The sequence below is a fragment of the Acartia tonsa genome, chromosome 6 (genome assembly GCF_053477335.1).
Source record: "Acartia tonsa isolate MP-2025a chromosome 6, ASM5347733v1, whole genome shotgun sequence".
Lineage (NCBI taxonomy): Eukaryota > Metazoa > Arthropoda > Copepoda > Calanoida > Acartiidae > Acartia > Acartia tonsa.
Window position 1 is genome coordinate 40269151 of NC_137265.1, and position 26113 is coordinate 40295263.

Below are 26113 nucleotides of genomic sequence, written 5' to 3' on the forward strand. Positions count from 1 at the left end.
ATAACATGGGAAAAGAATGTCGTCTTTTAGGTGCTAACATAGACATCACTCATTGGTCAGTTCGTTCATCCATTAGGAGGAGTTAGAGGGGGGGGGGAATATTTATTTAGCCAACTACAAGTTTCATTCTGTAAGAGTACTTGATAATCTGGTGTAAGAAATAATAAATCCATTTGAGGCAGCTATAAACTAAAATAAAATAGTTGCATTATATGTTAAACAATAGCTCATAGTCATGGTAACCAGAATTATATTCATATTCCTATATCCCGGCCAATTTTGCAACTAACAAAACAATCTTATAACACCCATAAAGAAAATTAGATAATTTAACTTTTTATTGGGGAAAATAACATTTAATTTGTAAAACAAAATTGAATTAAAAAAAACCCACTAAACAAGCATTACAATCTGAAAGGGAATCTTCATAAAAAAAACCACTAAGTCAGATCATGTAATAAACACATAAAGAAGTTTTAGAGTACCTTCGTTAAAAAGTAACTTTCATTATTAAAAAGTCTAAAGGATTTATTTATTTTTAGATATATTATCACAATTTATGATTTAAAACAATATGACTAATGTATGAATAATTTCTTTCTTCATCTATTGCGTAATTCAATCTAAAACAAATATTTCATTAATTCAGGGAAAGGTCTATGGAAGATAGATTAACTCTCTCATAGTTCATACACAGTAAAATTATTCAATTGGTAACTTAAAAGTATATTTATCTTCTATTAATATCTCAATGCTAAATTAGAAGTCGGCATTAAAGATTGTACAAAAGTCTATGATTGATTTTATTCGTATTCATTCGAATCCGGTGGATAGGAACCGGTTCTCATCCATACGAAAAAAAACTATGTCTAGCATCGTATTATAAACGGCTTTCTTCGGCAACTCGGGGCTAAAAAAACTAGTTTTAATCTTATAATTGTACATTCTATATCCGCGGAAAGCCGTTTATAATACGATGCGAGAAATAACTATTAAAACACTGATAAATTAATTTATAGTCATAGGAATGCCCAAAGATAGTTATACTCAAGAAAAAGGGAATGTGATTCTGACAAACAATTCTAAAGGAAAATTTCCCCACAAACACCTACTTTTTTTCTCCCCTTCTTACCCACTCCTCTTCAGTTACGAAAAAACAAGTTTCACTCCAACTTTCTTCCAAGAAAATATTAAATATTGCGGCATTTTCAATTGGAATTAAGTGGCTGAAAAGCACCCTAGGTTGTACTTTGTAGACAAAAATCAACTAAAGCGTAAGAGAGCACTAAAACAGACAGAAGGACTTCCTGGTATCCCACTTATGGAGTAACCGCGCTACAAACAAAGTATATGTTACTTTGAAAAGAAGCTGAGATACTGTTGAAAGGTCCACTTCCAGAGAATGAGGTGCCACTCCTTTCCTCGTAACATTCTAAAGAATATCAAAAAAAGTTTGTTTTGATTCTTCCTTAGGGGTGGGGGAGATGTCGACCCACACCTTCGCAGGATGGAGATACACTTCACTCCGAAATAGTTATAAACCTTCCATGGATTATGCAACAGGACCTACAAGAAGCTTCACTGTAAGAGAGAATGATTTGTTTTATCAGCGGTTTTCGAGATCAAGTTTCATCAAAAAAGGTGGAAGGATGGTTTTAGAGACTTTTTTGGTTTTTTTTTTCTTCCGACATATTAGACAGTTAGGGAGTTGAATCCATTTTTATAGAAGCAGAAATATAATCTATGATTATGGTTTGGACCCTCTAAAACTGTAATCTACCCTTCCACTTTCCCCTCACCTGGTGAAGATATCTTCAACGCCGATACGATTTTTGAAATATAAGATTCCACTTTTGAGATAAAATCAACCTTATTCGACATTCACTCAAAGCCCAAAAATAATGGACTTAAAAGTGTATTAAACTGTATACAAGACATTTGCGAATATATTGATACCATTAATTTGCCTCTTAGATAGAAAAAAGTATGTTTTTTTAATATTTTTCTCTTGCTACAAATCAAATTTCAAATTTGAGTCACCAAAAATGCTAAACTAATTTTTGCTCTAGAAGAATCAATTTTTGGAGTTAGAAAGTGCTTAATACCTCATTTTAATCGCCTGGCATTGCTTTATAATATACAGGTAATGACTTGGTTTTTTATGGAACAGCTGACTAAAAAATCGAGGTTTTGTGATAAATGCACTTTTGTTGTTGCTCCATAAATGATATTTTTTTCCCCAATTTTTTTGGCTGTAAAGAAGCTTTATATATTCATATAACATCCACCTAAATTTAACTTTTGATATTTTATTTATAACATCACCAGAGGGAATTGAATTTTGGAAAAAAAATATCAATTTATATTTTACACTGCTATGCATTGTTCTTGTTCTTGTTTCTAAAAAAATTTATATTATAAAAAAGAGAATTATTTAACGCTTCTATAGGTATGTTTATCATTTTTCTAGGCTAAATATAACTATAATTACACTATTTTAAAGTTAGACATCTTAACATATTAACACAATTATTGAATCGGTCTGTATTATTAGGCTGGCAACCCTTAAAACAGCTGAATTTCATTATCCTATTATATATAGTAATTATTATATGTATAAACACACTTAATTTTTTAACTTTTTATTGATGGAATACATATGTTTCTCTGTAAAAATAGATCATCAGTTCCAATTAAGATGTATAAAATAAGAGTTAAAAAAATATATATATATATGTTAATGCATTTTGAATCCTTTTAAAAGACTAAATAAGAAAGAAGTGTTAGAAAATTGTGCCCCCTGCGGGGTTTTTTACTGCTTATATCCTCTTAGGGTTGGGGGGGAATTAGCATCTTTATATAAAAAGGGGGATGTGTTTGAAGAGAATCTTTAAAGAGAAAAAAATAGGTCATATTTTATCATTTGCAGTTTTACAAATTAATACATATTATATAAAGCTTTTTTGTCTGTAGCTTAAGATTTTGGTAAAGTATAAATAAGGCTATTTTACTAATTTCCTTACTCCTTTAATTACAGAGCTCCTAGATGCTTGGAGCGCAGCTGCTAGTAAATAAACAAAGTAAAATGATTCCTGAATAATTGATTTACAATTATAAAAAGCAAAACATTTTTACAATTAGGATGTGTATATCCACGCCATGGTTAGGTCTTTTTGTTAATTCAGGCGTGTTAGAATTAATCTTAAATGTTGGAAGATGATTTTTGTAGCAGTAAGGTACTTAGCAACTTTATAATCATTACTTTATGTAAAGGGATGTCCCGGTGGGGGGGGGGGGGAGGGGGTTAAGGGTTATTAATTAATTTGGGGCAACCCCATAATTTTTAATCTTCCCCTTCCCCCCCCCAAAAAAAAAAAATATAAAAAGCTTTGACGTCCTTGCCTCTATTATATAAAGATTACCCCACAAAATGAACATGGGGATGCCCAAATTTAGATATTTCAATTCCCCCCCCTTCCCCCCAAATCAAAAAGCCTGGACGTCCTTGATTAAGTAAGCTCATTTAAAACATACTGAAATCAATTTGTGTACAACAATTATCCTATTTAGTTTTTTAGTAGTGAAGCTACTCTATAATTCAAAATATTTGTCCGTCCATTGTCTGTCCATTCATCTGTATGTCTGTTCATTGGTATGTCTGTCTGTCTGAGACAGAAAGGGGAAAACGATATTTTCTCGGCTTCTATAAAAGATAGAAGGCTGAAATTTTCATGGATTTAATATTTTCTCTCTCTATCAATACTCCATATTTTCATCAAGTTTCATTAGGATTTGCCAAAAAACTGGGGTGGGCTATATCGATTCCTACATTTCAAGTTTTCATGACTTTCTCTACTCCTATTCAAGTTAGATGGTTGAAATTCCAGGATTGAATACTTTGATATTTTGCATAATTTTATCAAGTTTTATTGAGATTTACTTATTGGGGTTCTACCTCAAACATAGGAGTCCCAAATGTTGTAGTGGACAAATGCAGGAGTCCCAAACATCGGAGTGGACAAACGTCAGAGTAGACAAACATCAAGGTGGACAAACATTGGAGTGGAAAACATTGGAGTGGACATTGCTTAAATAAAACCTAGGAGTGTCTACTATTTTAATAATATTACAATTTTGAAATTTTTTATACCCTTGTCTACAAAATAATGACTATGGCTGGAGCGCTCAGCCCCCTAGCCTATATCCTAACCTAACCTAACTAAGAAAAGTAACGGGACAAAGGTAGGGGGGGCTGTGTTTGTATAAAAAAAATTCAAAATTGAAAAAAAAAGTTTGGGACTCCTGTGTTTGTCCACTCCGATGTTTGTCCCAAAAATCCTGCGTTTGTCCACTCCAACGTTTGTCCCACTCCTGCGTTTGTTCCACTCTGACGTTTGGGACTCAAGCATTTGTCCCTCCAATGTTTTTCCACTCCTACATTTGGCATGGAACCGATTATTGGTTGGGGTGCTAGTTTGATTCCTAGATTTGTTTTAAGGATTTTCTTTACTCCTATTAAAAAAAATTTAAAAGGCTGGTTTTATACCCCCCATAATATATTACAGGGGGTGATTACCCCATCCCTAAAAAAAATTACCCTTTTACAAGCACCTCCCCCTGGATACTCCTGCACTCCCCCTTGTAGTGACTAGGCCAACCTTATGGTCTCTGGTTTCAGGAAGCCCATTCAATTATGAGAAGTTCACATTATAAGAGCACTCTTACAGCATCCTCTCTATTAGCATTACATGTGTAATGCATTATAGACAGACAGATAGATATTGTGAGGGATCCTACACTTTATAACACCTTGTTTTGCATGGTAAAAATTGTTCCAATAGTTCTTGATATTGATATTTTATTTAAAAATTACAATAACTTGAATATAATGATGTTTAAAAAATGCTGAAATTATAGTTATATTTAGACTAGAAAAATGATTAACATACCTATAGAAGCATTAAATAATTCTCTTTTTAATTATGAAAATATTTTTTAGAAACAAGAACGAGAACAATGCATAGCAGTGTAAAATATAAATTGATATTTTTTTCAAAATTCCAAAACTATCCAGGGTCCTATAAGAAGCATCCATAAAACACAGAACTCAATAGGTACTGTAATGGTCGAAATCTTAAGCTGAAGACAAAAAAGATTACTACTTTATATAATAGGATAATGAAATGCAGCTGTTTTAAGAGTTGCCAGCCTAATAATACAGACCGATTCAATAATTGTGTTAATATGTTATGATGTCTAACTTTAAAATGGTGTAATTATAGTTATATTTAGCCTAGAAAAATGATAAACATACCTATAGAAGCGTTAAATAATTCTCTTTTTTATAATATAATTTTTTTTTAGAAACAAGAACAAGAACAATGCATAGCAGTGTAAAATATAAATTGATATTTTTTTTCCAAAATTCAATTCCCTCTGGTGATGTTATAAATAAAATATCAAAAGTCAAATTTAGGTGGATGTTATATGAATATATAAAGCTTCTTTACAGCCAAAAAAATTGGGGAAAAAAATATCATTTATGGAGCAACAACAAAAGTGCGTTTATCACAAAACCTCGATTTTTTAGTCAGCTGTTCCATAAAAAACCAAGTCATTACCTGTATATTATAAAGCAATGCCAGGCGATTAAAATGAGGTATTAAGCACTTTCTAACTCCAAAAATTGATTCTTCTAGAGTAAAAATTAGTTTAGCATTTTTGGTGACTCAAATTTGAAATTTGATTTGTAGCAATAGAAAAATATTAAAAAAACATACTTTTTTCTATCTAAGAGGCAAATTAATGGTATCAATATATTCGCAAATGTCTTATATACAGTTTAATACACTTTTAAGTCCATTATTTTTGGGCTTTCAGTGAATGTCGAATAAGGTTGATTTTATCTCTTTTGTCTCTCTTGTTGAAGATATCTTCACCAAGAGAGGGGAAAGTGGAAAGGTAGATTACAGTTTTAGAAGGTCCAAACCATAATCATAGATTATATTTCTGCTTCTATAAAAATGGATTCAACTCCCTAACTGTTAGATGGTTTAATAACAAAATAGGGAAACAGTTGTTTTGTAGTAAAAAAGCGGACATTTTTATACTATTAACGCAAGCCGCGCGATTTCAATGTTAAAAATGTCCGCATTTTTTTGCACACCCTTGATATACATGTTTTCTCTAGATGCTACTACATAATCCTTGTTAATATTTAGTATTTGTATGTCTGGTTGACCAATTATCAACATTAACCATATAAATGAAGTAAACATATCTTCTCCCTGTGAGACTTGGTAGTTCTGTGTTGACATTCATTATTTAACAATATTTATACCATTTGTTTTGGACAATGGATATACTATTACTTTGATCTTAAACCAGAAAATCATTAACATCATGAAGTGAAACTTGTTGCGGGATAAAATTACGATACCTCCCTATTCCATCTCCTCCCCTTCTACTGGATGAACGAACTAACCAATAAATAACAGGGGAAATAGTAACCTATATAGACAAATATTTCCACTGTCATAATATCCACGTATGTTCTACATCCATTTTTTTAGACTGACACATTATTGTTGTTGTTCTATTATATAAAGATGCAGGGTTTTTATGTCTGTCTATTAAGATCCTGCCAACCACTGAACTGGTAGTTTTCTCCATTTTAGGATAGCTAGATTGGTCTTTAAATGGATTTAGGCAATTTTATTTTGAACAAAAATAGTTTTAGGCTATTTTCCTGTCTTCACTTCCTCTATTGAAAGTCTTTAAATGATAGGGGCGAAGACACTAGTAATCTTAAATGAATTAACATGTTTTATGCAAGTTTACGTCCATAAAATGACAATTACTTAAAAGGTTTTATTCAGATGTTTTTTTTCACTTTTGACATTAATGACTTTGTAACTTTGTTAATATAATAAAGACCTTTCAGTTTAATTGGAATATTCAGATAAATAAATAAAAATTACACGTTATACAATAAGATATATAAGTTTTCCGGAATTTTAATGTTAGGGGGAGATTTGAAATCTGCATCAAATTTTAAGGATTTTTTATAAAATTCGTTTTTTGTATAATTCTTTATCTAAAAGCGGAAATACAAATTAAGTTAATTAATTTTGACCAATAGGATAGGTGGATTTTAAACTACCTGCGCTCTAATTGGTTGAATGATGTACGCCATCCAATCAGAGCGCAGATTTTTTAAATCCACCAATCACAGATGCCAAAATTAATTAACTTAAATTGCATTTCCGCTTTTAGATAAAGAATTATAGAAAAAACGAATTTTATAAAAAATCCTCAAAATTTGATGCAGATTTCAAATCTCCCCCTAACTTTAAAATTCCGGAAAACTTATATATCTTATTATACAAGTTATAATTCAGGAATAAATATAGCCAAATAGATAAAAAATTTATGTCAGATCAGAGAGTGAATTTGATTAGTTGGTTCATTAAGTTAATTGCTAATAAGTTTTGACTATTAATTGCAATCTACAGAATGGAAAATTTTGTGTATAATAATTGGGGATGTATGTACAGTATATCAATTTATCGGCCGTTGTCTTATCCCTTAAAATTCCTGGTGTCAGATATATTGGGAAATTAATTTCCCTTATGATGTGAAAAAGATTCTATGTTTTATGATAGATTTTAGTTCCGGTACGACGTACGGACCGACCCAAATGATTGAAAAGCTTTGCTTATAAAAATATGTTATGAATATATCATTTTTTACCTTTCAAAGAAGGAGAGACGTACGGAACGACCCTAATGATAGAAAAGCTTTCTGAGTTTTCGAATAGTTTTTAGTTCCTGTACGACGCACACACAAACGTACGTTCCGATGATAGAAAAGCTTCGATTTAGAACCGGTTCTCTTAAATACTGAAATATCATATTTCAGATTTCCACGAATATACAAATAAAATTAGTACCTTGGCCCCTCGGAGCTAACAAAACTGGGTTTAATCTTAGAATTTTTCATCCTATTATCCACGGAAAGCTGTCTATAATGCGATGCGATGAATAACTATTTTTACCTTTCCAAGGAAGGAGAGACATACGAGGAACTTTTGCGCAGTCAATTTCTGATCCAGAATTCAGAAAAACATCCTTCTTTACTTTCCTTAAGAATATATATTTATGTAAACAGTCAGGAACATGAATGGATTGCTATGCTTTGGAGAGCTAATGAAATATATTTTGTTTAGTAAAATTATGACACATAAAGCTTCGGTCAAATGGTTCTAAAATCTCCATGCAGGTCATAGAGTGTTTTCTAATTTTAATCTTCAAATTCTATGCCCGCTCCCTCCAGTTCGAATACAGAGCCCCTAAACGCTAGGAGCGCAGCTACTAGTAAGGTAGATATAATTTAATTATTTAAAGTTGGAATTTTTTTTTCTGAAGCTTAAGATCTCAACTACTTAAACGAGTTGGTTATCTATTAGAGGTAAGGTTTATATAGGCTCTTTCATGGTTTTAGGCTATTTCATTTCTAAACTTAAGTCTTGGGATGGTTTCAAGCTGCTTACTAGCCCCTGTCTGGCATTATATGCAGAGCCACTTGATGCTGTAGCGTAATTGCTGGAAATTATAAAAAGTTAGAAGACTTCTCTTGAAACAAAAATATATGCATGAAATTGATATCATATTCTCATTCTAATAGTTTTTTTATCTCTCCAATAAATATACAATGTTATGAAATGTTATACTGAAATGTTATGTTTCTGTAATGAATGTATAATTGATATATCACTTATTATTGATATGTATTAGGTAGTTTGTCATATTATAAATATAAATATAATTGTATCCGTTCATAATAATGAGGAACTCTAAAAATATAATAAGAAGGATTATAAAATACATAAAAAGCGAGGCTCTATGTAGTAGCGGACAAACGAACATTAGATAATGTAGAATATCAGAACTTACTAAATACAATATTGATTTATAAGTTTAAAAATTATATTTACACTGGTACCTAATGTTTTTATTTGCAAACACGTTCTTTAATTCGTTGACCTTATGAGCCTTCATTTGTTGGATTAGTTTAAAAACTTTTCCACCCATAATTTTAATCTACAGAAGTGGTAATTTTGTTTTTATTAATTGGTACAGTAGAAAATTTTTGGCCCATTGTCGTATCCCTGAAGGAAAATACCCAATTTAACCTAGGCTAATTTTAATCATTTATTGTACTATTAATTTCAAAGATTCATTTAGATTTAATAAAATATAGTAAATGCAAAAAATGTGCTCAATTTGCAAAATCGAAATTGCTTTTAAATTTAAATTGAAAATGTTTGTCAATAGAGAAGAATTCAAGGGATACCTAGATAGTATAATGGAAGAGAAAATAATTTTATACTCCCTTTCCATATGTTTGAATATACCGTTAGTAGTTTATAACTATATTTGGTGAGCAGATTAATTTGATCTACTCTTATTCCAGAAAGAAGTATTTCATGCTTAAAAAATTTCAATTAAGAATATGGAATTTTCTTTTCAATACGCATAAAATTGTACAAAAAACTTTTTGATTATTTGCAAAAATACGGGGAAAAATAATTTAAATAGATACGCCAAAAATTTTTTTCTTTAAAACTTATAAGATTACTTAAAGTATAGACCAGATAGCTCCCTAAAAGAGCACTGCCTAAAGAATAGAACAATAGACTGTTCTGACATAAAATTTCTTGGATATAGACCAAAATACATTTATTTTTTTGTCTTTTATGTTTTTTTTATTATTATTTATTGTTTTAAAGGCTTTTACTTATACTTTTAATATACTTCAAGAATATAAAATATTTCTGGGGTTTAATATTTTTTTCAACCTTGACCATTTATGTTTAGTATCTTAATCAGAAACAAAGCTAATCAAGTTCACCTACCATTGAGGATTAAATGGCACCCTTAGTTTGTAAAATCTTTTTAAGGGCCCCCCCCCACCCCAAAAAAAATACCCTATGGGTTAAATTTACATGGTTGCGGAAAATCTGCAAATTTTAAAAAGGGATTTTACCCCATCACCCACTGGATTTCCTTGATGCAAGACCTATCCTTATAGAGCTCTCAAAGCTTTATTAAATATTAGGTTTCATGGGTTTTAATCAATTGCAGCTGTTTCTACCTAAGGACTCCAAGCTTTATTAATATTAAGTTCTATGGCTCTCAATCAATCAATCAATCAATTGCAGCTGTTCTACCTGAAAACCCGTACCTGATGTCATCCCCATTATCACAGATAATTCTGGCCAGGCTGATCTGTTTAATCTGGTCCAGCTGTTCCTGGGAGAATATACCTGGTCTCTCATACCAAAACCTGCATTTGAAGCTCTTTATAGTGCCTATAAAAGTGACGCCATACAATACAAATGACCAATGATAGGCCATTACACAAACTAAATTACCATAGATGGCCAGTTTACATTTTAATTGACCAATGGTAGGCCAATAAGACGTTATTTTTTTATGAGCACTCTAAAAAGCTTCGTGGAATTTCAAAAATATTTTAATTATGTCCATTATTCAATGAAAAAAGGATTTTACATTTTAAGATTTGTTGATAGAGATGCGTTTAAAATAAACCCTTTTAATAAAATAACAGGACCTTTGTGTGTGTGTGTGTCTGTGTGTAACGAAAGATCTTACTAATCAATGAACTATTAGAGTAACACACTAGAGGGAGAAAGGGTTAAATAACTGTATCTCCACCTTGTGCAACCATTCTATTGGGTCAAAGATAATCAACAAATGGTGTCGCTTATATTAACACAGCCAACTAGCAGAAAATAATGTAAAAGCAGACAAAGAAGATCATTGAAAGAGGAAGGGAGGTAGTTGTCTGTCTATAGATCTGTTAATGAACTGATATGGTTCTCCTTTACAAGGTAGCTTCTCATAGGTCCTGAGAAGATTTATAAATATTTTGGGAGAGGGTACCATCAATTTCCTAAGAGAATTCACCCATAGTAAAAAATGTGCCAACCCAAAAAGTTCTATTCATTTTTTCTTTTAAAAACTAAAAATGAAAAAGGGGTCGACTTTTCCCCTTAACTCTCAAGGGACCCTAGGAGCGTATCCGGTAGTTTTGAAAAAATGACCTGTCCCCATCTCTGAGCCTAATCATTTGCTCCATAATCAAGCACTGGAAAGTTGGTCCCACTCTGCCTCCAGCTACAAGATTCTAAAAAAACAAGGATGACAACATCTATGAAATAAATCATTACAGATAAGACGGTCTGAGAATCGAATATTAACAAAGAAGCATATTTTATTTAATTTTCATAGGATGATTTTTCTTCAAATTTCTTAATTTTTTTTTCTAGATAAGAATGCTAGCTAAAATTATCATCAGAGGAAATTATACCAAGGGAACTAAGGGCTAAGACAATAGCCGAATATTTGAAGCACATACCCAATGATGATACACAAAATACCCTGTTGAAAATTTCAATTAGTGGTGAGACTTTTCTACAATAAACTGAATAACAAATCAAAATTCAATAAAAGTGCCCAAAGTTGTAAAGCGAACGAATAAAAAACGTTATATCAAATCTTTGGGGACTAGTGTAATAAACAGCCCGATGTCTCCTCCCTTTTTGCATATACCTGCTATTACATTTATTATCTATCAGTACCTATTTCGGATCTACTGCAGTTCACGGTAAAATATTCCTGGTAACGAATATTTCCAAAAATCTATGAATTTTAAAGGCTGCTAGCTGCTAACCGGCTGAACGTACAGATCATACCCGCACACCATTTTAAGCGGTATAAGAAGGCCTATAAATAATCTGGAATAGCCAAGATCCAATGATGCACAGGGAAAGCTTTACTGAAGAAAAAACACATAAAATAGGTCTATTTCGCGCATTTATCTGTACTGCGAGATAATTATGCATTATTGAATTATGGCTATTCCAGATTATTTGTAGGCCTTCTTATGCCGCTTAAAACAGTGTGCGGGCATGATCTGTACGTTCAGCCGTTTGGCAGCTAGTAGCCTTTAAAATTCATAGATTTTTGGCAATATTCGTTACCAGCAATATTTTACCGTGAACTGCTGCAGATCCCCTATTTCTATATAGATGTTTATATCTTATTATCTAGGTCTACCTAACCATTTACCTCAAGAACTCCCGCCACCCAGAGATCAATATTTCTAACATCTCCATATAATCCCCGTAACTTTTCAATAATGGCATCATCCTTCAAATGAGTTATACAGTAGATGAAAAAACAGCAGGATTAGGGTTTATGAAAACTCATGCCCTTTTGAAATGAAAAAAAAACACATAGAACATACAGCATTAATTTCACAAAACTTACAGACTAAGAAATTATAAATTCGAAGAAAAAAGTAAAGTAAAAAAGCAAACTTTTGAAGACCATTATTTTGCAGGTCATTAGGGCCATAAATTGAAGAGAAAGAATTTAAAAATTTATTTTGTTGAAAAGATAGAAATCATACAACTTTATTTTCAAAACTTAGCAAAAATGTCATAAAAGTATACTGCTTTGCTTATATAAGGAGAAAGAAACTTTAGCTCGTTGTTAGGCAAGTGACAACTGCAGTTGAAAAAATGCTTTATTAGAATAGAGATATATATATTTGCCATTAAATAATACTAACATTTCATTCACAATCTTTTAGAGAAAAGTTATGCGATTAAAAATTGTTTACCTGTATGTATTTTCTTAGATCCTGCCAGGACTGAACAGGATCCAGGTTACAGAAGTTGGCCCATTCTGTGTAGGGAGGTAAGGCATGATCTCGTCCTCTCTAAATAAAATTGAAAGGTAAAACTACTTATTTGCCACTTTAGCGTCCATATACACTTTAGCTGTTAGGTACGAGTTTTAAAGCTCTATAATCCTTACTAGAGTCCATATACACTTTAGTTGTTAGGTACGAGTTTTAAAGCGTAGCAACTCTATAATTGTTACTAGAATGTCCCTACGCCCAATTAAACAGTTTGGAACAAATTTACTTAGAATTTTGTTCAGAAATATAAATTTATACTTATAAGTGTTAATGTTCGTGTGTATGTCCTACCGTTTCAGAGCTTCGCTTTTATGGATGTTGTCATGTTTTTTAATACCCAATATTAGAGTGATTTTTGTATTACTTAATGTTTCCTTTTATAAAATAGAATTATAATAAATAAGCTACTTTCATAAGAAAATTGTTGATATCTTATGAAAGGATAGGTTATGCCATGGTAACAGGATAGAAAACGAAATCAATAATCTACATATGTCATATCTAAATTTCTTTAGGCCAAATCCTATGTGAAATTCTAGGCTAGCTTAATAGCTAAGTTACCTTAGTCTTTATTAGGTATAAAGGAATCGAATATGTAAGACCTAGGGATACTTAGGCTAGCCTAATAAATTTTAAAGGATTTGGCTCTTTGTTAATTGTTTTAATTCGTTATAAAAAAAGAAATTTCTTACCTGTATGTTAAGAGCTGCTAAATCCAATGCAACCACATGAGCAGCCTAGATAAAACAAGTTGAAAGAAATATTTCTGTTTGTATCATTTACAATGTATTATAATATGACATTAAGGTGGTTTCCCAAAGGTTATAAAAAAACTACCTCTGCTTTTATTCAACTTATCCCAAAACAAAAGGCTGTTCTTTGCTCGATAGTCACTATCAAGGAAAGCACAAACTTAAAGTTTCTTTTTTGGCAATGCTATAACGAAGCAAAATTTGATCCTAATAGACAGACAGACTGTCATCATCTTTACCTTACCTGGAATAATCTTTCCGTGAGATCCTCTGTCATGGCTGCATCCTGGGAGGCCAACTAGATGCAATAATTTTCAATAATAATTTAATGGATGTAAAATATACAGGGGAATTTTCATTTAGGTTGCTAACATATAACGCCTTAATTGGTCAGTTCGTTCATCCAGTAGGAGAGGAGGGAATAATTTAAAGAGAGGGGAGTATCTTTATTTTAGCCCGCTGCATGTTTCACTTTATTAGAGAACATAAAAATCTGGTGTAAAATCCAAGTAATAATATATTCATTATAAGTTAAAAAATCCGAATGAAACAAATACTGTGCTTTTGTTTTGGTTCAAAATAATAGGCAAGTAAGAACCTAGTAATAGTGTCTAACTTTTAATCTTTGTGACGTAACAAAAATCGAAGGATTAGAGGGGAGGTGGGAAAGGAAACCCCTAAAAAAGAGATGGATTTTTGTTACGTCACAAAGATAAAAAGTTAGACACTATTCCTAGGTTCGGCAAGTAACAGGGCAAAATCTTTTGAAAAGAAATTAAAAGAAAGGTTGAGTAAAAATATCTCAAAAATTCATAAAGCTCGGCAGCCGCCTGTAAGCCTAAGAAAAATTTAAAAAATCAGGTGGAAGTCTAAGTCTGACCTAAACCCTCTTTTCAAAAAATATTCAAATCATCCAAACGGGTTTAAGTTTAAAACTCGCGCGGCTGCCAAGCCTTGAATAAAACAAACCTACTTTGCTTAGTGTAAAACACAATAATTTTTATAAAAGACAATGACGTTTTAGAAAGCTATATAATTTTCACCTTTGCTGGTTTTGAAATTAATCCTCTGATAATTGGATCTAGACCCCCCTCTTGCACCAGCCTCCAGGGGGCAAAAAATGCCTCATGTAACCTCAGGTTGCCCTCTGAAAAATAATTAGAGTCCATGACAGGTTTTTGACTATTTGGCTAAAGGGAGGGGGAAAATTTATCCTCTCCTTACAAAAGATTGTTTCTTCTTTTTAAAAAACAAATGTAGGGTGATAAGCCCCACCCTCTTTTTGGGAAAAGATGTAAAACTAGGAACTAGTAACTAATTTTGTAAAAAATTGAGACTTCAACATAGATAATCCATAAAAGCAAAAAGCTTATCAAATGGCAAAATATTAACCTGGAATTGGTTGAAGATTTTGATCTAGTCTAAATAGTACAGGAGGCACCAGTGTATGTCCAAACCTAGTAAACATATAAATTTTGACCTAGTCTAAATAGTACAGGAGGCACCAGTGTATGACCAAACCTAGTAAACATATAAATTTTGATCAAGTCTAAATAGTACAGGAGGCACCAGTGTATGACCAAACCTAGTAAACATATAAATTTTGATCAAGTCTAAATAGTACAGGAGGCACCAGTGTATGTCCAAACCTAGTAAACATATAAATTTTGACCTAGTCTAAATAGTACAGGAGGCACCAGTGTATGACCAAACCTAGTAAACATATAAATTTTGATCAAGTCTAAATAGTACAGGAGGCACCAGTGTATGTCCAAACCTAGTAAACATATAAATTTTGACCTAGTCTAAATAGTACAGGAGGCACCAGTTTATGACCACCAAACCTAGTAAACATATAAATTTTGATCAAGTCTAAATAGTACAGGAGGCACCAGTGTATGACCAAACCTAGTAAACATATAAATTTTGACCTAGTCTAAATAGTACAGGAGGCACCAGTGTATGACCAAACCTAGTAAACATATAAATTTTGATCAAGTCTAAATAGTACAGGAGGCACCAGTGTATGTCCAAACCTAGTAAACATATAAATTTTGACCTAGTCTAAATAGTACAGGAGGCACCAGTTTATGACCAAACCTAGTAAACATATAAATTTTGATCAAGTCTAAATAGTACAGGAGGCACCAGTGTATGACCAAACCTAGTAAACATATAAATTTTGATCAAGTCTAAATAGTACAGGAGGCACCAGTGTATGTCCAAACCTAGTAAACATATAAATTTTGACCTAGTCTAAATAGTACAGGAGGCACCAGTGTATGTCCAAACCTAGTAAACATATAAATTTTGACCTAGTCTAAATAGTACAGGAGGCACCAGTGTATGACCAAACCTAGTAAACATATAAATTTTGATCAAGTCTAAATAGTACAGGAGGCACCAGTGTATGTCCAAACCTAGTAAACATATAAATTTTGACCTAGTCTAAATAGTACAGGAGGCACCAGTGTATGACCAAACCTAGTAAACAAATAAATTTTGATCAAGTCTAAATAGTACAGGAGGCACCAGTGTATGTCCAAACCTAGTAAACATATAAATTTTGACCTAGTCTAAATAGTACAGGAGGCACCAGTGTATGACCAAACCTAGTAAACATATAAATTTTGATCAAGAGGCCAGTATACACTACAATTTACCAACATGGTAACATTTATGCTGACATCTCATTAGTTATTTTATCGTATGACGTCATAATCTGTTGAGGGACTTTAATCACCTTCAAAACAGCTTACCTGAAAGCGGCTGTAGTGAATACATTAGATAGAGAAGGATCCAAGCTGGCGTTGTATCCCTGCAGTCAATTACATTTTTTATATATCGATGGATATAGAATATGCGTGGATATTTTTTTTGTAAATTCAGGTTGCTCACACGGAGCTCATTTTTAGGTCATGTCCTTAATATAGTAGGAGGTAAGGGGATTAAGTGAAGAGTGGATAGGGGTTATTGTTATTTTACCCCTTGCGGTTTTACTTTATTAGAGAACATGGAAATCTGGTGTAACATCAAAGTAATGTTATATCCATTTGTACAACTGAATTTGTTACATTTCAAAAATAGCCCAAAACCTGCAGGCAATAAACAATTTTACACTTTATAAATTTTTGTTTAAAATGCTACTTTTAAATAAGACATTTAAAGGATCTTAAAGGACAAGTTGATGGACGATAAATTTATGTACACCCCAAATTATGATAAATACAATCATACCTTATGTATATTTAACCTATTGATAGAAAAGTTTGTTAGCTGCTTGTTTGTGCCAAACAATTAATACAAGTACCCAAAGTTGTTAAGCTAACAAATGATAAAAGATTTTATAAAACTTTGGGTACAAGAATATGACTAGCTATTGAAAAAATAGCGTCTGAAATGGATTGGCTAAAGTTCACAACGATAGGTTGTCGTTGTTATAAGCAATGCATTAATGATCAACTGAACACATGCTATTCTATTTTCCAAGAAAAAAATAAGTTATAGTTAATAATTGCCAATTATCAATAAAAAAATTTGTACAATAGATTTATAACATAGATGATCACTTTGATACGTTAATCTAAAGAGGAATTTTAAGCAGACTAAGATTTTTGTCTATATTAAGTAAACTTTTTGTCGTAGGGAGGATTTAATCCTATAATTTAAGCAAAATTTAAAAAAAAATTATAAATACCCATACAAAAATTTATTTGCAGCTTATTTTACCACGCGTTTTATACCAATTTATTCATGTGGTCAAATTGTACACTTAGTTTCTATTGGTATAGTTAAGTGGTTATTCATCTAGATTTTCTATATTTATTATATTTACTTATGAATAAAAAATGATCATGTTGACTCTTCTACTGAAAAAACAATATTCCAGTAAAATCCGGAAGAGCTAACATTGAAAAACGTTGATCATTATCATTTGCTTTGCTAAGTGTCATTATATTTGAATGAATCTCTTTTTTTCCGGTGGCCTAACTAGTACTCCCCCCCCCCCCCACAAACTCTTCTTTATTAGACAGTGATAGGCATTTTATCTAAAGACAAGTAATAGTTAGGGATTTCAAGGGATAAGCGTAAGAAAATGGCCGATAAATTGAGGTAAATGCCCATTGATGGTACACAAATTTACTGTAGATTTCAATTAGTGGTTGAAACGTTTAATATGAACCAAACAATCAAATTCAATAAAAGGTACCAAAGTTGTTAATCAAACGAATAAGAAAACATTATAAAAGATAAAACATTGGGGACTAATGTCATAAACAGCCCAATGACCCCATCCCCCCTCCCTGAATAAAGTTAAATTTCTTATTATGTCTGAAAAGGGACATTTGATTATGAATTAATTCATGGACAGATTGTCTGAAGTGTTTTTTTTTCCCGCTACCCAATTCTTTACTTGTAATATAAATCAGGGAGGGAGGGGACATTGGGCTGTTTATTCTGCTAGTCCCAAAAGTTTTATAAAAACGTTTCCTTATTCGTTGGCTTAACAACCTTGGGGACTTTCATTAACTTTTGATTGGTTGGATCATTTAGTAAAATGTCCAAACGTTTCAACGACTAATTATAATTTACAAAAGGGGTAATTTTGTGTATCATCATTGAGGATGTACATCAATTTAAAAGCCATTGTCTTATCCTTTTAGATCCCTGAATATAAACTCTGTTTAATTACCAGTAAAAAATTGAAAAATACCAATTATAATATTTGTAAAAAAGGTAATTCCTGATAATTGGACAGTCCTTCCATTCCAGACTCTCCTTAATTATAATATTCATTAGCATTGTCCTCTTTTTTCTTAATTATTATGATTTTAGCTCAAATCTTAAATCATGTGATAAAATAACCTTACCTAACGTTTAAAATTTCAACAAATTTTTATGCTAAGATTATAGCTTAGGCTTAAATTACACAATGAAAACATTATATAGATCATTTTTATTTGTTTTATTTTTGTTCAGAAGTGTGCACAGGGTTTTGATAGATGTTGTGAAGTTGAACAATTAGATGGTGTAACAAGGAAGGCGGTCCTATTCAAAGTTGACACCCCCTTGCACCACCCTTACGTACGATTATGTATTCATTCAAGAATCATTAAGTAAAATATTGATATGGTTTAAATGGTTAATAATTTAAGAAGTAAGGTTTCTTTGTCTGAAGGTTGAGTTCTTCTTTTTGGGGAAGCGTCACTTAGGTCCTTGGATGGTTTAAGGCTCTTGTGTTTATAGTTTTTTTTTTAATGGTTTTATGCTATATTTATGCCCAGCCCATTATATACCCCTTTGAATACAGATCCCTCAGATACTATGGCACAACCGCTAAAAAGTTTATAAAGGACAGGTTTTGTATTTTGTATAAACCGGATATATTTGTTTATCATAATATAAGGTTTTTGATTTGTGACTTGTATCATTTAGTTTCCTCAAACCTATTCATTAGTTCAATTAATAATGAACACGTGAATTCATGTTTAAGTACAACCCAAATATTGCACAAACATCGAAACGTAAAATCCTGGCGGTTAAATGAGGAAACTAACATTTACCAGTAAAAATGTCAGTTTTCTCATTTGGCAAAACAGAAGTTAAACGTAATGTTTTTGATAGATTTTAACAGCGAAAAGAGTTGTTTTTATTGTAAAAATGTAACCAGGCACTGGCATTTGCATTGTAAATTTTTTATTTTAAATTTAAATATTCGATATTCCCTAAAATGTCTTTTTAAGACACATATTTTGTGTAGGGGCATCAAATATGGTATATTGGATCACTTGTGAGTGTGACAGTCTGTCAGCAGATAGAGCAGTGTATTGCCTGAAGTCTTCCTTTATCTTTATTACAAAGTAGGATGATGTCTGTCCGTCCGTTCGTCCGTCCGTCTGAAGCTTAAGATCTCGGTAACCACTGAACCAATTGGATTTTACTCATCAGAGAATATACCTACTGGTCCTGTGGTGGTTTTATGATATTTTCTTGGAGGTGGGACACCCCCAACCCCCCTCAAAAACAAAAGAATCCCCCCATTTTTTTATAGAATTTATTTTGCATATGTTTTGTGAATTAGTCATTTATTCGCGAAAATTGGCGACCAATTTGCAATTTTTTCAGCGTGGAAGGCAAAGCCCCTAGAGGCTAGGGGGAAGCCGCTAGTAACTCATAAAGCATTTACCTATTAACCTATTATGAGTGGTAACCAATGCTTATATGTAATATGTTGCATAGATACTCTGTGTATCATTATTGATTAATGAAGTATATTAAGTATATGAAGTATATTTCTTAATTCGTAAAGTAAATTACCTCTTACAACCAATGTTTATAAGTAATATGCTATGATACTCTTTGTATCATTCTTAATTTATTTAGTATTTTACCTATTATGAGTGGTAACCAATGTTTATAAGTTATATGTTGCATAACAGCTCCTTGTATCTTCCTTGCCTCCTGTACAGTTTATGTATATTTCACCATTTGGCAGCTACTCTCAAGTTCTGTCTAGTGCAGTTCATAGTAAAATGTTCCCGGTAACGAGTATACTTTCTATTAACTTTGAAGGCTGCTAGCTGTCATGTCATGCCTGGACATCGTTTTAAGCAGCATAAAAAGGCCTATAAATAATTTGGAATAGCCAAGATTCAATGATGCACAGGGAGCTTCACTGAAGATAAAGTATTTTTCGCGCATTTATGTGCATTGCGAGATAAGTGTGCATTATTAGGTAATGACTATTCTAGGTTATTTGTGGGCCTTCTTTTGTCAGTTACAATTTTGTGCAACCATAATTTATATGTTCCACCATGTAGCGTAGCCATGTCTTTGTTGTTACTAGAATGATTGAAATTCCTGATAAATAGTTTCACCATCCCAATGTGGATTCAATTTTCTTAATTCTTCAGATAATCTGTTGTGCTCTCTAAAAATAGATTTATTGTTACTTGGATGTTACAGCAGATTATATTATGTACTGTAATAAAGTGAAACTTGAAGCTGGCTAAAATATCAATCAACCCCATCCAACCCCTTTACCCCATCCATGTCCATTTATATACATTTCTCTAAAATTAACAATTGCGACACAAAAAAAAATTCAATAAATAAAATATTAATAAAAAGGATTTTTTTTTACCAGTAGTACAAGTTGGAGACAAAATGGGTAATAGTTGGCAAATGTATTTTAGAACACCTGCTTCCATTACAAAATTCTTAATTTAAACCTGACGTAACTCGCCAGGAAACTTATACCTGAAGAACAGAGTATGCATGGACAGAAGACCCAGCTGTTCATTAGCTCTGACGTCACCCGCCAGGAAACTTATACCTCAAGAATAGTGTATGCATGGCTAGAAGACCCAGCTGTTCATTAGCTCTGACGTCACCAGCAAGGAAACTTATACCTGAAGAAAAGAGTATGCATGGCCAGAAGTCCCAGCTGTTCATTAGCTCTGACGTCACCCGCCAGGAAACTTATACCTGAAGAAGAGTGTATGCATGGCCAGAAGTCCAAGCTGTTCATTAGCTCTGACGTCACCAGCTAGGAAACTTATACCTGAAAACAGTGTCTGCATGGCTAGTAACCAGCTGTTCATTATCTATGACGTCCCCCGCCAGGAAACTTATACCTGAAAAGCAGAATAGGCATGGTCAGAAGACCCAGATGTTCATTAGCTCTGAAGTCAACTGCTAGGAAACTATACCTGAAGAATAGTGTATGCATGGCCAGAAGACCCAGCTTTTCATTAGCTCTGACGTCACCCGCCAGGAAACTTATACCTGAAGAACAGAATATGCATGGTCAGAAGACCCAGCTGTTCATTAGCTCTGACGTCAACTGCTAGGAAACAAACGTATACCTGAAGAATAGTGTATGCATGGCTAGAAGACCCAGCTGTTCATTAGCTCTGACGTCACCCGCCAGGAAACATCCAATATCTGACTCGCGCAGGTCACGTCTTAAATAAATAGGTGTCTTGACAGATTTTAAGTTATTGTTTGTAACCAAAATTATATGTATGAAACAATGAAAAAATCCTGCTTAAACGATACTTTTATGGTGATCATTTTAAATAAGATTGTTTTGCAGATCTTTATAAATTACTTACTTAAAAAATAGTAAAAGTATGATTTAAAGACTAAAGATTGTTTTAGATAATTTGTAATAGTTATTTCTCGCATCGTATTATAAACAGCTTTCCGCGTTTTTTTGAACCTAGTAATAGTGTCTAACTTTTTATCTTTGTGACGTAACAAAAATCCATCTCTTTTTTAGGGGTTTCCTTTCCCACCTCCCCTCTCACCCTTCGATTTTTGTTACGTCACAAAGATAAAAAGTTAGACACTATTACTAGGTTCCGTTTTTTAGCCCCGAGGTGCCGAAGGCACCGGCTAAAAAAACTGGTTTAACCTTATGATTGTACATTTCTATATTCGTAGAAAGCTGGATAAAATACGATGCCAGACATAGTTTTTTCTTATGGATGAGAACCGGTTCCTATCCATCGGATTCGAATGAATACGAGAAAAGTTATTATCCAGTTCTGAAAGTATTTAAATGGTTATTAAAATTAAATTTACCTATTCATGCTATCTAATAACAAAAAAACTCCTTTGTAAATCCGAATTTTTTAAAACCACTGTTTTTCAGTTTGTTTTTTCTAAAATTATTTCTCTGAAAAATGCCTATTGTCAATTATAAGACTAACAGACAAACAGACATTCTTTTGCTTTAAAATAATTTAAAATAAGAAATTGTATAATTACCTACAATCAATAGGATGTCTGTCGTTGAATGGAAGCAAAGGTTTCCCATGATCGTAAGTCAGACCTTCACAAAATAATTAATATCGACAATGAGCCACCAAAATCCCTTTCACATCTTTTTAAAAGCGAAGCTTTTCTATAATTAGTGTCGGTCCGTCCGTACGTCCGTCCGTCCGTAACGGATAACTTTTTTCGTTAATTTAGGCATGTTAGAATTGTCCTATCAATTTCAAATTTTGCATGGTGATTCCTTTAATAGTTAGGTACGATTTAGAAAGCAAAGCAACTCTATAATCATTACCAAAATGTCCATATTTCCGTTTTAAACATGTTTATTTTTTTTACTTTTTTAACAACAAATTTTTATTTGATCTAATTATCCGATTGATCTTATTTTTGGTATATTGATTCCTGGGAGAACAAAGTATAATGTTATAAGCGAGGCAACTCCATAAACAAGTCCTAAGAATGTAAGTATGTCCATAAACATTATCCTGTATAAAGCAGTTTTTCAACAAATTTACTTACAATTTTGCCTCTTACCTATACATTTATATTCTGATTATTCAGTTCTGACACTATACAAGTATTAATGTCCGTTACTCCTACCGTTTCAGTGCTTCGCTTTTATGGATGTTGTCATCCTTGTTTAGAAAGTAACTGCATAGACCCTTTTAAAAATATTGGTTTGGTTACGGGTAAGGGGTGGCCCCCTATGGCGATATAAATTATTGTATTCCTTCTCTTAGCCGTCCAAAATCATTGGTTAGGTTGCGCAGGTTTAAGGCTAGGGTTCTTTCACTTCCATACACCTAAAATAATTCATTTATTATCAGAATAATATAGAATTTATTCTGATGGATTTGTAGCTGCAATTTTTTTGGCAAATTAGCAGCATCTGATCATCGTGAGAAAAAAAATGGCTTGAATAAAGATTACAAGAATATTGAAATATATAGCAGTTATCAGCGGCTGCAGTGAAACAAAAATCTTGGAGGCTACTTATTAAATTAATGTGACTATAATCAGCCCAAATGATTTTTAATTTTTTTCTCATATGGGAGAGGGGGGGGGGGGTTAACAACTAATTAAGAAAATAAACCTCAGTGAAATCGTCAAATCATAACTTTAAAAGCTGAGAACTAATTTGATATGGCAATTATAAAAAATTAACGAACAACAATTTTCCTTAAGGCTCAAAGTCCACTGTGAGAACTGGTTTATGGCCATGGGTTACCTGTGATGCGTCTATAAATGATGAGAGCTGATTAACTTGTTCACGCGGCTGCAGCCGTTCAAAGAATACAGATGTAGAACCTAAAGCAAAATTATTCTATAATTCAGGTCGATATGTACGTCCGTCAGTCCAAACGGATAGCTCTTAGCGTTCATTTATTTTAAGTTTTAATTGTTAGGTTCGGTTTAGAAAGCACAGCAACTCTATAATCATTACCAGAAACTATATATTTGTTAACGTTTGTCTTATCTTTTGAAATTTTAGGCTTCGCTTCTATGATTAATGTAATCCCTATCTTTTAATTTATAAGGATAAGTTAGTAATAAGTTTGAATAGAATATTTTTTAAAAATACACGGATTTCAAATATCAAATCAATGTCATATTAATCTTTTAAGTCTTCTTTTCAGTTGAATGAAATTAATTGAAAAGAAATATAATTATCAAAAATTTGCTTCTTTCATACATTTTTAAAACGGCGGAAAACGGCGTTTAAATGTCCCCCGGCAGGACGTACAAAAAAGAATATTTACTTTAAAAAAACTTACGAAAGAAGCAAATTTTTCATAATCATATAATTTTCATTAAATTTTTTTTACTGACCAACCTAAAAAGATTTTGTTCAAATATCTTTAAAAGCACAGGAGAAGCACCCGCAGGGTGGCTTGTAGAAGGAAATTTTTTGAAAAAAATAACATGGTATAAATTTTTTTTGGCGACGTCGAAAACTGGCGGTAAACGGCGGAAGCAACAGTCCCGCCGCCATTTTTTTTTAAAATACCAAAACTTTGGGTAATTAGTGACATAATCAAAAAGATTTCACTTAATTATCTCTAAAACTAAGGGAGTAGCGCCCAAAATAAAATTGCTGGTATATCGTGTGTAGAGTCACCACATTTTACCCCCCCCCCCCCCCTTTATTTTTAAAGTTTTCCCATTATTCAAGTTGTTGTCAATTAAGTATCACATTTACTGCAGGCCCTTGAAACCTTTTCTGTGCTAATACTGTATTCCAATTAGCTATCATTTCTCATATATATTGTCTTACTCGTCCACAATTTTGTTCTTGTTTAAATTGAAAGGAAGATTTATATCGATCTTATTGGCTTTGACTTAGAAAATCTATTTCATTTCTTGCAAATTTGTCTTGTTGCAATAGCAGCGAAGCTATTGAAGAAAGAATGATAATGTCCACATGAAGAGCAGCTTCTTGAAACAGAATTAATTTCATACTATACAGATGGCAGATTTTAATGTTCTTTGTACGTTTATTAATAATAGATTTTTAGCATCATTTTGTTGTGAACGGAACGGAACAGTTTTAAAACAAAAGAATGATTAAAACATGCAAATATTAACAATATAAGAGCTATCCTGTATGACGTTCAGACGGATGGACAAACCTTAGGTATATAGATAGTATAGGGTAGCTTCGATACTAAATACTAAATCAATATACTGGGATATAAAGGGATAAGACAATAGCCGATAAATTTATGTTCATCCCCAATGATGATACACAAATTACCCCTTCTATAGATTACAATTAATGGTTGAAACGTTTAGACACTTATCTTGATGAACCAACCAATAAAAATGCATTGAAAGTCCCCAAAGTTATTAAGCCCACAAATAAGAAAATATTTTTATAAAACTTTTGGGACCAGTGTAATAAACAGCCCAATATCCCCTCCCTTCCTGTTAATATATAATGTTTATGTATAGGCTTTGAAAGTATGAATGTGAAAATTCTATATATCAAGTTGGCTTCACATATGTAGTTGACAAATTTTCCAATATTATTGCAGGAACTGTGGTATAGCTAAATAAGTCTACAATTCGGTAGTAATTTATGCCGTAAAATAAGTAAAATTAATGTTTATCCAAACTCGTGGTTTATTTTTTGTTGTTGGAATTTTGTGTTTTGAAGGTGTATCTTTCCTTTGAAAACAAAAAGTAAAACATTATAGGATTAGTAGCAACTTCTATAAATTACAATTTCAACTGTTTGATCATTTCTGAGATATTTGCTTCTTTTATAGCCTTTAGAAGCCTGTATAAAATTTAATATATTATTACTTGAATCTAACATGAAATTTTTATGTTTCCTAATAAAGCAAAACTTTCTGCGGGCTAAAATAATGATTACCTCCTTCCAATCGTTTTACACCATCACCTCCCTTTCTACTGGATGAACAATCAGACCAAATTGAAAAAAACGAGTTACATGTAAGCAAGCTAAATTAATGACAATATTTCCGCTATCATAATATCCATGTATATTCTACATCAATTTGTTTAAGATATCACATAACTAAAGGTAAAAATTTTATCAAAAGCAAAAATCTAACAACCAGCTTTTATGATGTTTATGCTGAAGATTATTTCGAACACAGTAAAAGTGACGTAACAAAAAAAAATTAGCCAATGAGAGGCCTTTTTTGACCAATGGTAAAATTTATTGTGGCCTCTCATTGGCTAATTTTTTTTGTTACGTCACTTTTACTGTGTTCAAAATAATCTTCAGCATAAACATCATAAAAGCTGGTTGTTAGATT

At 32.3% G+C, this 26113-nt stretch overlaps 1 protein-coding gene across 3 annotated transcripts in view; it reads right to left on the reverse strand.

The window, feature by feature from the left end:
* Positions 1 to 322: 322 nt before the first annotated feature.
* The window catches only part of LOC145322660 (peroxidasin homolog), an 82117-nt gene continuing 56326 nt past the window's right edge, over positions 323 to 26113 (reverse strand). For all 3 annotated transcript variants that reach the window (XM_080164842.1, XM_080164840.1, XM_080164841.1), the window contains 19 exons: positions 23557 to 23636; positions 23058 to 23131; positions 22320 to 22382; positions 21413 to 21511; positions 20404 to 20475; positions 19937 to 20004; positions 18288 to 18323; positions 16304 to 16361; positions 14937 to 15001; positions 14588 to 14691; positions 13789 to 13842; positions 13485 to 13529; positions 12712 to 12810; positions 12156 to 12236; positions 11129 to 11211; positions 10246 to 10347; positions 8057 to 8142; positions 1358 to 1432; positions 323 to 623 (listed from right to left, as the gene is read on the reverse strand). In XM_080164842.1, coding sequence (XP_080020968.1) covers positions 619 to 623; positions 1358 to 1432; positions 8057 to 8142; positions 10246 to 10347; positions 11129 to 11211; positions 12156 to 12236; positions 12712 to 12810; positions 13485 to 13529; positions 13789 to 13842; positions 14588 to 14691; positions 14937 to 15001; positions 16304 to 16361; positions 18288 to 18323; positions 19937 to 20004; positions 20404 to 20475; positions 21413 to 21511; positions 22320 to 22382; positions 23058 to 23131; positions 23557 to 23636 — 1349 coding nt within the window. In that variant the 3' untranslated portion in view covers positions 323 to 618. The remainder of the gene's footprint in view (positions 624 to 1357; positions 1433 to 8056; positions 8143 to 10245; positions 10348 to 11128; positions 11212 to 12155; positions 12237 to 12711; positions 12811 to 13484; positions 13530 to 13788; positions 13843 to 14587; positions 14692 to 14936; positions 15002 to 16303; positions 16362 to 18287; positions 18324 to 19936; positions 20005 to 20403; positions 20476 to 21412; positions 21512 to 22319; positions 22383 to 23057; positions 23132 to 23556; positions 23637 to 26113) is intronic.